General features: G+C 50.6%; 1 protein-coding gene across 1 annotated transcript in view; it reads right to left on the bottom strand.

Annotated features, from left to right (window-relative positions):
• LOC116268644 (huntingtin-interacting protein 1-like) overlaps window positions 1–8,784 on the bottom strand; it is a 138,696-nt gene extending 129,912 nt beyond the window's left edge. Inside the window, exon 1 of the mRNA XM_031665499.1 lies at window positions 8,593–8,784. Within this exon, the coding sequence (XP_031521359.1) occupies window positions 8,593–8,712 (120 nt within the window). The 5' untranslated portion in view covers window positions 8,713–8,784. The remainder of the gene's footprint in view (window positions 1–8,592) is intronic.
• Between the last annotated feature and the right edge of the window lie 3,441 nt (window positions 8,785–12,225).

The raw sequence follows: 12,225 nt of genomic DNA, 5'->3' as shown, positions 1-12,225 counted from the left end.
TTTTGTATTTTTACCAGAGACAGGGTTTCTCCATGTTGGTTAGGCTGGTCTTGAACACCTGACCTCAGGTGATCCGCCTGCCTTGGTCTCCCAAAGTGCTGGGATTACAGGTATGAGCCACCATGTCCAGCCTAAAATAGGAATTATAATTCATACATGTGTTGCAAGGATTGAAAAGGGTGGCTCGTGTAAGGCCTTTACCACTTGCACACAGTATGTGGGCAGTAAATTTTTTTTTGAGACAAGGTCTTGCTCTGTTGCCCAGGCTGGAGTGCAGTGGCGTGATCTCGGCTTAATGCAACCTCCCCACTTCCCAGGTTCAAGCGATTCTCCTGCTTCAGCCTCCTGAGTAGCTGGGATTACAGGCACACACCACCACGCCCAGCTAATTTTTGTATTTTTAGTAGAGAAAGGGTTTCACTATGTTGGCCAGGATGGTCTCGAACTCCTGGCCTCAAGTGATCCACCTGCCTCAGCCTCCCAAAGTCCTAGGATTACAGGCATGAGCCACCGTGCCTGGTCAGTAAATGTTGACTATTACCATTACCATCAGTACAAAACCAGGGACCAAAAGAAAGCTCTTAACTTCCTTCTTACGTTTTCAATACCCACTAAAGGAGCAAGGTAGGGGAGACAGAAGGTCACAGAAGTTTAAGAAGCCAGCGCTGGGCCGGGAGCAGTTGCTCCCGCCTGTAATCCCAGCACTTTGGGAGGCCAAGGCGGGCGGATCACTTGAGGTCAGGAGTTCGAGACCAGCCTGACCAACATGATGAAACCTCATCTCTACTAAGAATACACAAATTATCCGGGTGTGGTGGCACATGCCTATAATCCCAGCTACTCCTGAGGCTGAGGTAAGAGAATCACTTGAACCCAGGAGACATATGTTGTAGTGAGCCGAGATGGCGCCATTGCACTCCAACCTGGGTGACAGAGTGAGACTCCATCTCAAAAAAAAAAAAAAAAAAAAAAAGAAGCCAGCTCTGATTGTCAATAAATGGAAAAATGGGGTTAACGTGCAGCTCCCCTTGCAAGAAGGCACCTGCTCAGACTTCAGGCAAGGTATGACTTCTTTGTGCACCTGCTCCACAAGCAGAAGCAGGAGGGGCACCAGGTTCAAGGCTCAGGGTGCTACATAGCCTGGCTCTGAGCATTTGCATTCCCAAAGAACAAACCTGACACAGATGCTTCCTACCAGCAAGAAGCAGGGTTAGGGTCATCTTGGTTTTCTGAGTATAACCAGAACCAACTGAGCCACCCAAAGTCCGTGGGGTGCCAGGGGTGTGGGAACCCATCAGGACCCACAGTCACCATCTTGATTGCACATGAGAACCACCTGGGACTTTACAACGTGTCAATGATCACCCCATACCAATAAGACAGAGTCCTTATGCAGGGGGCCCAGAAAAACAGTTTTTATTCTATTCTATTCTATTCTATTCTATTCTATTCTATTCTATTCTATTCTATTCTATTTTACTTTATTTTATTTTAAGATGGAGTCTCGCTCTGTCCCCCAGGCTGGAGTGCAGTGGCGCGATCTCGGCTCACTGCAAGCTCCGCCTCCTGGGTTCACGCCATTCTCCTGCCTCAGCCTCCTGAGTAGCTGGGACTACAGGTGCCCGCCGCCATGCCCGGCTAATTTTTTGCATTTTTAGTAGAGACGGGGTTTCACCGTGTTAGCCAGGCTGGTCTTGATCTCCTGACCTCGTAATTCGCCCACCTCGGCCTCCCAAAGTGCTGGGATTACAGGTGTGAGCCACTGCGCCCGGCCTTATTTTTTTTAAAGAGCTCTCCAGCCAGGGTTGAGAACCGCAAATCCTTCTAGCTCAGCCCTAAAATTTTTTAGCCGCTGAACAAAGGCTAAGCATCTGCTGAAGATCATGAGCAAGAGGGCAGAAGTACCCCCAACGTAAACACGAAAGAAAGGAACCTGCCATTTGGTTGTGAAGTCCTGGCTTCTCGGTTCACTCACTGTGTGACCTTGGACTAGTCACTTAGCCTCTCTGAGCCTGAGCTATTAAAATGAAATCATAGATGTAAATCACCCAGCATGTTCCTGGTACCCATCAGGCCCTCAATAAATATTTGTTTCTATCTCTTTCTCTCTAGGATCCAAGGCTCTTCTCAACACAGGATGCATTAAGATCCTTTGCTCTGACGTATGCGCCACCCACAGATTTTTTGTTGTTGTTGTTTCTGGCTTTTATTTATGTATTTTTTTACAGGGTCTGGCTCTGTCACCCAGTCTGGAGTGTAGTGGTGTGATCCCGGCTCACTGCAGACTCAACTTCCTGGGCTTAAACAATCGTCCTCCCTCTGCCTCCCGAGTAGCTGGGACTACAGGCAGTACCACCCTGCCCAGCTAATTATTTGATTTGATTTGATTTTTTTGTAGAGACAGGGTCTCGCTATGTTGCCCAGGCTGGTCTCAAACTCCTGGGCTCAAGCCATCCTCCCACCTCAGCCTCCCAAAGTGCTGGGATGATAAACATGAGCCACTGTGCCCGGCCCACCCAAGGAGATTGAGACTTTCTAAAGGTTTGTTCCCACCTCTGTGTCTTTTCCTCTAATCCCAGAACTCACCTACTACAGAGCACTGTTGCTCAAACATCAGCATGCACAGACTACCCGGTGCTCTGGTGAACATGGCAGGCCCTGATTCAGTAGTTTTGGGTGGTGCCCGACATCCTAATGGCCCTGGTAATGCTGGTGTTTCGGCGCCTGACCACATCAGAGCGCCAAGGCTTGTCCAGGAGCTGCGCAGCGGCCAGTCTGCCTCCCGGCTGACTCACAAGCCCCCTAGAGCTGGTCTCCTTATCTTACTCATCTCTGTGTCTCCTCCACGGTATGTGCTACTAAACGGATGTGGAAGAAATAAACAAACCATGGAGAAAACCATTTTCCAGCTAAGTAAAAACAGACAGGTTATTTTATTTGTCCTGTGATTGACACCCCCCTGGCTGATTCTCGAATTGCCCTCTTGGCTGGGGGGAGGACAGTGTGGTCGAACGGGCCTGACACTTGGAACCTGGAGTCCTGGTTTTTAATCCTGGCCCTTCCACTCACCCGTGGGATGACCCTTGGCAAGTTACCAAGCTCTTTGAGTCACGATGTCCTCATCCATAAAATGAAAATGATAATGACTAACCATTGTGTGGTCCCAATGATGGCTAGAAACATGCTTTATAAACTGTAAAGTACTACTGATAAGGTCTCCTTATTACAGCTGGTTTTTTATGAGGGCAGGAAGTACTTTTCACTTCCCTGAAGCTTGAAGGTGGCTTGTGATGGATTGGGTGGGGAACACACCAAGGGTCTGGTTGGAGATGGGGGCAGTGGCTGGGCCATCAGGCAGGTCAGTGGTGCCTACTCTGGCAGTGACTGTGGCCAGGTGAAATGTGAGGATGGTGCAGGAGAGTTGAGGAGGCAAGGCTTCCTGGAGGAGGCTGGCAGGAGTAGGGATGCAAGGCTGGTCTGAGGTTATAGATGCCAGGACAGATGAAGGCAGGCAGAGCAGTGAGAGTCTTTTGATGGGCATGCTGCCAGGCTCTAGACTGGGTATGTAGGAGGCAAGGCTAGACCAAGAGCGAACCTGGAGCATTACGAGAAAACATCAAGTAATTATAGGTCGGGCACGGCGGCTCACACCTGTAATCCCAACACTTTGGGAAGCCAAGGCGGGAGGACTGCTTGAGCCCAAGAGTTCAAGACCAGCCTGGGCAACACAGTGAGACCCCATCTCTAAAAAAAAAAAATTTTAGGCCAGGAGCGGTGGCTTACACCTGTAATCCCAGCATTTTGGGAGGCTGAGGCAGGCGGCTCACCTGAGGTCAGGAGTTCGAGACCAGCCTGGTCAACACATGAGACCCCGTCTCTACCAAAAATACACAAAATTAACTGGGCGTGGTGGCGCTTGCCTGTAATCCCAGCTACTCGAGAGGCTGAGGCAGGAGAATCACTTGAACCCGGGAGGCAAAGGTTGTAGTGAGCCGAGATGGTGCCACTGCACTCCAGCCTAGGCAACAGAGTGAGACTCTGTGTCAAAAAAATAAATAAATAAATTTTAAAGATCAGCTAGGCATGGTGGCATGCTCTTGTAGTCCCAGCTACTTAGGAGGCTAAGGCAGGAGGATCACTTGAGCCCAGGAGTCCGAGGCAAAACTGAGCTATGATCGTGCCACTGCACTCCAGACTGGACAACAGAGCGAGACCATCTCTTAAAAAAAATAAAGCAATTATTAATATATCCCGTGGCCCAGGGCTGAACCCAGGGTTCCCTTGCTGACCCCATTCACCACTAACCATGAGATTCAGGATGTAGGCAAGAGCAAGACACAGACCTGCCCTCAATAAGCTCAGCGTTCACTGGGGGCCACAGAGAGAAATGATGCCAGCACAAGGTCACAGGAACTAGGAGAGGTCACCAGCCCTGCTATAGTTCAGAGGAGGGAGTGGCCAATTTTGCCCCTCTCTCTACCCCAGCCAATGAGTCTCCACTGCACCCGCTGGGAAGTTTATCTGCCTAGTCTAGATGTTTCTTTATTTATGTTCCTCCATCACTGGAATGCCCCATCCTCTCCTCCACCCAGCAAACGCTAACTCATGCTAAAAGATGTGCTTCAGTCCTCGGGGAGGGCTCCCAACCCCAAAGCCTGTGTTTTATCCACGTGCTCTTGGTAATTATCCTATTACCTAGTACCACATCTATCCGTCTAAGGAAGACTTAATCACAGCCTACTTGATATATCACGCGTCTGCTGTCTTGGGTTCGTCTCCCCAGTCAGATCATAACAATAATCACTGAACTAGTGCTCCACAGTTTACAAAATGCCTTCAGGAATATGGCTTCATTGCATCCGCACAATAAATCAGCCAGGTAAGTGTTATGTTTATTTGACAATAAGGAAACTGAGGCTTAGAAAGGTTAGACAACTTCCCTGAGACCTCGTGGCCCGTATACACACCCAGCTGTAAGACTCAAATGCCTTCTAACTCCAATGCCAGCATCTGCTCAGTACTCACAGGCTGCCCGAGGCAGTGGGTAAAGGTTGAGACCACTTCCAGCTGTGTGACTTCTGGTGAGTTACTTAACCTCTCTGTGCCTCAATTGTCCCGAGAGTAAAATTGTGAACCTCATCCGTTCTTGTCAAGATTTAAAAAGGTAATACAATGATGTCCTTAGAATGGTGCCAAACACAATAATTAGTTAGTTATTATTATACCTTGCCTGATTCTCATGGTCTCCTAACTCATTAAATTTTTCATAATTCATTTTTATATCTCATAATACAGTTTTCCCCTTTTTTCCCCTTGCTTACCAAGCTCTGCAACCTCATGATACATTTGATAGGTAGTCATTAAACAAAATAATTTTTTGTAGATTGACTAACGTTGGGTTTTAGGGCTTTTCTTTTCTTTTCTTTCTTTCTTTTTTAGATGGGGTCTCACTCTGTTGCCCAGCCTGGAATGCAGTGGCACAATCTTTGCTCACTGAAGCCTCAGGCTCCCAGGCTCAAGCAATCCTCCCACTTCAGCCTCCAAAGTTGCTGGGACAACAGGCATGCGCCACCACATCCAGCTAATTTTATTTTTTGGAGAGATGAGGTTTTACTATGTTGTCCAGGCTGGTTCTTTGTCTTTACTCTCCTACACCCCTAAAGAGTTTCAACACCAGAGGTTGGGTGCAGTGGCTCACACCTGAAATCCCAGCACTTTGGGAGGCTGAGGTGGGAAGATCGCTTGAGGCTAGGAGTTCAAGACCAGCCTAGGAACACACAGTGAGACCTCCATCTCAAAAAAAAAAAAAAAAAAAAGTTAAAAATAAGAGTTTCAACATCAGAAAAATTCTCTTTTTCTGCTCCACTCTACCTCATCCCCACCCACCCCACCCAGGTCAAATCTGACCAATCACAAATGTCCCACAGAATGTAAAACACCAGAAAACACTGACCTAGACTCTCCTGTTGGGCCGTCCCTGGATAGCAGGGAAACATACCACTCATGGGTGGAAACTTTCACAAACCTAATTTCTTTCACTATTATAGGTCAGTCTTACGCATATTTCTCTGTTGCTCTAGTTTTTACATATTTGAGACTCTAGAAGGAATGGGTTGTTAAAAGATAATATCTATTTATTTTCTTATGTCATTTATTAAAAGAAAAATAAAATAGGGCTGGGTGTCATGGCTCATGCCTGTAGTCCCAGCGCTTTGGGAGGCAGAAGCAGGAGGATCACTTGAAGCCAGGAGTTTGAGACTAGTCTGGGCAACACAGTGAGACCCCCGTCTCTATGAAAATATAAAAATAAAAGGAATATACACGCTGTTTCACGGAGCAAGAAGCCTCATGTGACTAGGAAGCTAGCGGAGGTACTAACATCCAAGACCAATGGAAAATTTCCTTCTTTTCAGGGGTCGGGTCCATGAAACCAGAGAACAAGCCTCAAACCCAGCTGGATCCTGGGAGGCAGAAGTGAAATAAAGTGAAGTGAAATGACCATTTCCTACTTCCCTCCTGGGGTAGGAAAACCAGGTAGTGGCGACTCCCTGTTTCATACCATCCAAAAACACTTGCGTGGAAGCACTTTCTTTTTTCTTTCTTTTTTTTTTTTTTGTAGAGACAGGGTCTCACTGCTGCACACTATCCAGACACACCTGCATGAGGTTTTCTTTCTTTTTTTCACTTTTTTTTTTTCATTTTTTTGTAGAGACAGGGTCTCACTCTGTCACCCAGGCTGGGGTGCAGTGGCACAACCATAGCTCGCTGCAGCCTCAACCTCCTGGCTCAAGTGACCCTCCTGCCTCAGCCTTTCGAACAGCTGGGACTACAGGCATATGCCACCACACGAGACTAATTTTTAATTTTTTAAAAAATAGAGGCGGGATCTCACTGTGTTGCCCAGGCTGGTCTCAAACTCCAGGGCTCAACTGATCCTCCCACCTCGCCGACCTCGGCCTCCCAAAGTGTGGGGAATACAGGTGTGAGCTAATGCACCCAGCCTCATTTTTTTATTTTTTGTAGAGACATGGTCTCACTATGTTGCCCAGGTGGGGGGGCCAAATGTTTTCAGAATAAGAAGAGGGGATAAAGTCCTCTGGGGGTGAAAAGCTTTATTCTTTCTTTCTTTCTTTCTTTTTTTTTTTTTTTGAGACGGAGTTTCGCTCTTGTTGCCCAGGCTGGAGTGCAGTGGCACGATCTCTGCTCACTGCAACCTTCACCTCCCAGATTCAAGCAATTCTCCTGGCCTCAGCCTCCCAAGTAGCTGGGATTACAGGCGTCTGCCACCACGCCCGGCTAATCTTTTGTATTTTTAGTAGAGACGAGGTTTCACCATGTTGGCCAGGTTGGTCTTGAACTCCTGACCTCAGGTGATCCACCCGCCTCCGCCTCACAAAGTGGTGGGATTACAGGTGTGAGGTACCGCGCCTGGCCAAAAGCTTTATTCTTTGAAAGATTCCATACACAGAACTGTCAGTCAGATTCCCACTGTGTTCTCTAACTAAAATCCCTACAAAGCCCTTTCCCTCCAACTGTGTTTGGGGGAAGTATTCCTTGCACAACACACCAGGGGACCAGCCTCTGGCAAGTGAGACCCAACTGGATCTTCAAAGGTTCCACTCTGAGCTCAAGAGTGTAGAACAAATCTGCCCCTCCAGCATTGGCACTGGGATTAAAGAAGCGTTGTACTCTTTGAAATGGATTTTACATACAAATGAACTGATGAACACCATCAACATGTCAGCTTAATTCAGTCCAATCAATACACCAGGCATTAAAAACTCGGAGGTAAAAATGGATTGTGGCTTTTTGTTGATGACACTGAGGAATTTTGGCCCCGAGCCCTGGTCAGGCAGGACAAATAGGGCAGTCTACCTATTAGCTGTCAGGCACATCTTGGGGGATAAAACCAAGACCCCAAGTCAGGGCTCGGGGCACCATGGTCTCCACTTTAGCCCCCAGAGTAATTTTCCCACAAAGTGGCCACACTTTACATTTCCTACATTCCTTTTCCCTGCTCCGACCCCTTCGGCCGGGCCTCAGAGTTGACAGCTGGGGCTGGCCAGAGCCAAGCAAGAGGCATCGAGAAAGGAGGATGCTAAGGAGTGGGGGGTGGGAGGGGATGTCAGTGCAACCAAGAAGTAATCGGAGGGGAAGAGAGGACCCCTCACCCTTCACATTCCCAGCCTGGCTCCCCCACTCTCCGACCCCACACTTGAGCCTCCAAGCGGCTACCGTGCGCTTCCCTTGTTTAGGGGCACCCCTTCCATTCCGCCCCTTTTCAGTTCCTTCCCCTCTCACCTCACCTTGGGACTCCTGCCCGGTCCCCAGTCGATCAGGCTCCTCTTGGCCGCACGCATCCTGCCATCTCCTCCGAGCCCGCCTCTGCCCTTCTCCCCAGGCCAGCTGGGGTACCCTGGGGTCTCCGACCTTCCTGGGATCGCCCAGATCTGCACGCCAATGCCCCCGCTCACGACCCCCTCGCCCCGTCCTCAACTGGGGCCTGCAAGACTCCTACTCCCTTCAAAGCCCCTCTCGGACACCGCGTCCCTCAGGGTGCCCCAGGGATGCCCCGGGGTCCCCCGTCCTCACCTGAGTCCGCTCGAAGCTCTCGCGCTCCGCCGCCTCCAGCCCCGCGCCGACCCCGCGCCGGCTCAGCACCTTGGGCAGCGGGTTGGGCACTTGCTTCATGGAGCTGGCCATCCGATCCATGTCGCCGCGAGGAGCCGAGTCAGGGGCCCTCAGCCGCCCCGGGATCCCCACGGCGCCGCCCGCCCCGCCCTACCCGCGGGGATCCGGCGCTAACGGGACGGCTCCCGCCTGCCATTGGCTGTGAGTTCTGCCAGTCTTCCTGAGACCCCGCCCCTCGCCGAAAGGCTTCCCCGCCCGCCCCCGCCCCTTCAGGAGCCCCTCAGCTGGCTCGGCCCCGAGTAGCCCCTCGGGGCCTCGAGGCGCTTGGTGACTGGTCTGGAGTCGTGTCAGTCACCGTGGTCCCGCCGTTCCCGGCAGGGCTGGGGCGGGGTGAAGACGGGGCGGGGCCTGTATGGGGCGTGGCCTGGGCGGGCTGCCCTGATCTGCCCTCGCTCGCCCAGTCCCCGCCCGCGCGCCGCCGTCTCCTCCCCTCGGCCACAGTCCCCGCGCGCCCTGAGCGCGCTGCCCTCCGCCAAGCGCCGCCCATTGCCCTGCCCGCTCGTGCAGGGGGCTACCCCGCGAGGGCCCGGGGCGGTGGGCAGGAATGACGCGGGCCGGGGAGTGGGGCCTTCCCCGGGGGAATCCTGGCCCGCCTACGAATAGCCCGTTAGCTCCTTCCGGGCCTGGGACTGGGGAGCGCCGGACTGACCAGCTCCGCGGCCGCAGCCCGGGGAAGCGCAGCCCCGCGGGCGGGCGCAACGTGGGCGCCTGGCCGGATCCGGCCTCAGTGGGTGGCCGCCCCCACCCAACTGCCAGGCTTCCCCGTCCTGCACCTCCCCATCCTGCCCCTGCCCATGCCTTCTGCAAGGATCGCAGAGCCCAAGTCCCGGAGCTCCGGGCTGAGTCCGCGGGCACCTCCCGGGACCTCCCTTCCAAACCTCATTAATGAACCCGTCAGAACTTATTTATTGGTAGAAAGCCCTGCAGACACTTTCTTTTTATCTTAGGCTCTGAGCGGCGCGTCCCATCCTGCTCAGACGTCAACCAGGGTGTCAGCAAGCAGAGAGAAGTGTGATGCTTAGCAGGAATGCTGGAGAAAGTTAAAAGTTTTCCATTAAACTCCAATTTAGGTGTTTGTTTGTTTGTTTCATTTGGAGTCAGTCTCCCTTTGTCGCCCAGGCTGGAGTGCAGATCATAACACACCGGGGCCTTGAGCTCCTGGGTCCTACCGATTTTCCTGCCTCTCGAGTAGCTGGTACTACAGGTGCACACCACCACGCCTGGCTAATTTTTTTTGCAGAGATGGAGTATTTCTATGTTGCCCAGACTGGTCTCGAACTCCTGGCCTCAAGCAAGCCTCCCACCTTGGCCTCCCAAAGTGCTGTGATTACAGACATGAGCTACAGCACCCGGCATAGATGTATTTTTTAAAAGTTATTTGAAACTCAGAGTAATGAATGGCACCTTTAGGCATTACAATTTGGTGATTCAAGTGTGTGTGTGTGTGTGTGTGTGTGTGTGTGTGTGTGTGTTTTGTTTGTTTTAATTTGGCCAGGCGCGGTGGTTCGCACTTGTAATCTCAGTGCTTTGGGAGGCTGAGGCAGGTGGATCATTTGAGCTCAAAAGTTTGAAACCAGCCTGGGCAACATAGCAAGACTCCATCTGTACAAAAAAAGTTAAAATTAGCTGGGCGTGGTGGTGCAAGCCTGTAGTGCCAGCTACTCACAAGGTGGGAGGATTACTTGAGCCAGGGAGGCAGAGGTTGCAGTGAGCAGAGATCGTACCACTGCACTCCAGCCTGGGAGACAGAGTGAGACCCCATCTCTATATATATATATATATTATATATTTTTATATATATTTATATATATTTTATATATATATATTTGTAGCGAGGGGTATGTTGCTGGGTTGCCCAGGCTAGTCATGATCTCCTGGGCTCAAGTGATCATACCACCTCAAAGCACTGGGATTACAGGTGTGAGCCACCCTGCTGGCGTGTTTTGTTTTGTTTTGTTTTGTTTAATAAGAGCATTTGGTAAAAATTCACACATTCAATAGAGAAGTGAAAGAGGGGTGGGCATTTGCCGTTACTAGGGAGACACTGAAGGCTTTTGCTCAGACGAGTGCACTGAGGAGCTTGTGTTGTGGGGATGGATTATGGGGGCCTGATGGAAGGGAAGAAACCAGTGGGGAGACTCTAGCGTAGGTGAGACATGATGAGGGCCTAGAAGAGAAGGGAGAGGAGGAAGTTCTGTCCCGTGGGAGGTTACGCAAATAAGGCTTGGACACAGGGATTGGAGGGTGGCCAATGGCGGTGCCATTCAGGCTACATTTGCATAGGAAGCACTGGACTGGTTTCACCTTTACTTAAATTGTGTATCTGTGGGAGGCTTTGGGAGTGCCCCCTCCCTTGGGTTCCTTTGGGAGAGATTAGATGTCACCTGATTTTTCATGTCTAGGGAGAGGGAGATGACAATTAACTGAGTGTGGGAGCACGGTAGGGGCGCTAACAGAGGAAGAGGAAATTACCTTAGCTGGGCACGGTGGCTCACGCCTGTAATCCCAGCACTTCGGGAGGTCGAGGCGGGCGGATCACTTGAGGCCAGGAATTCAAAACCAGCCTGGCCAACATAGTGAAATTCTGTCTCTACTAAAAATACAAAAAAGTAGCCGGGTGTGGTAGCATGCACCTGTAATCCCAGCTACTCGGGAGGCTGAGGTTGGAGAATCACTTGAACCTGGGAGGCAAAGGCTGCAGTGACCTGAGATCACACCACTGAACTCCAGCCTGGGTGACAGAGTGAGACTCCATCTCCAAAAAAACAAAACAACAGCAACAACAAAAATCTCAATTAAAAAAAAAATTTATTTATTTAGAGATAGGGTGTAGTGACTTCCCACTGTTCCAGCAGTCCCTGGTGCTTTGCCAGTTTACCCATCCTGGTTGATTCCCTTAACTCGGGTCACACCTTTGTACATAGTTCTTTCCTCTCTTTTTTTAGAGACAGACCTTCGCTCTGTTGCCCAGGCTGGAGTGCAGTGATGCAGTCATACCTCACTGCAGCCTGAAACTCCTGGGCTCAAGCAATCCCCCTGCCTCAGCCTCCTAATACACTGGGCCTATAGACATAAGGCACCAAGCTTGGCCTGACCTCAATTTTTTTTTTATTATTTTATTTTATATTGTTTATTTATTTATTTAGACATGAGGTCTTACTATGTTGCCCAGGCTGGTCTTGAACTCCTGACCTCAAACGATCCTCTCACCTTGCCCTCCCAAAGTGCTGGAGTTACAGGCATGAGTGACCATGGCCAGCCATGACCTCAATTTTAGACAGAGTAAGATCAACAAAGATACAGCCATGGGCTGGTGGGTGGATGGAAACAGGAAACTGGGGATAAATAAATAGGAGAAACTAAAGTAACTCCAAGGCCGAGTGAGGAAGGCAGTGTCGGGGGACCTGCGGGGGGTACATCAGTAGACTGGGAATTGTTGGGAGATAAAGACTAGCCACGAGGGTGGTGTTGGCAGCTGTGAAGTTGTATTGGAGTTGTAACTGGAAAGAGATTACACACTGAAAGGAGTAATGA

Source organism: Papio anubis, chromosome 4 (assembly GCF_008728515.1).
Source record: "Papio anubis isolate 15944 chromosome 4, Panubis1.0, whole genome shotgun sequence".
NCBI classification, from domain to species: Eukaryota; Metazoa; Chordata; class Mammalia; order Primates; family Cercopithecidae; genus Papio; species Papio anubis.
Note: the sequence above shows the minus strand (reverse complement) of the source record. Positions and strands in the feature narration are given on the sequence as shown.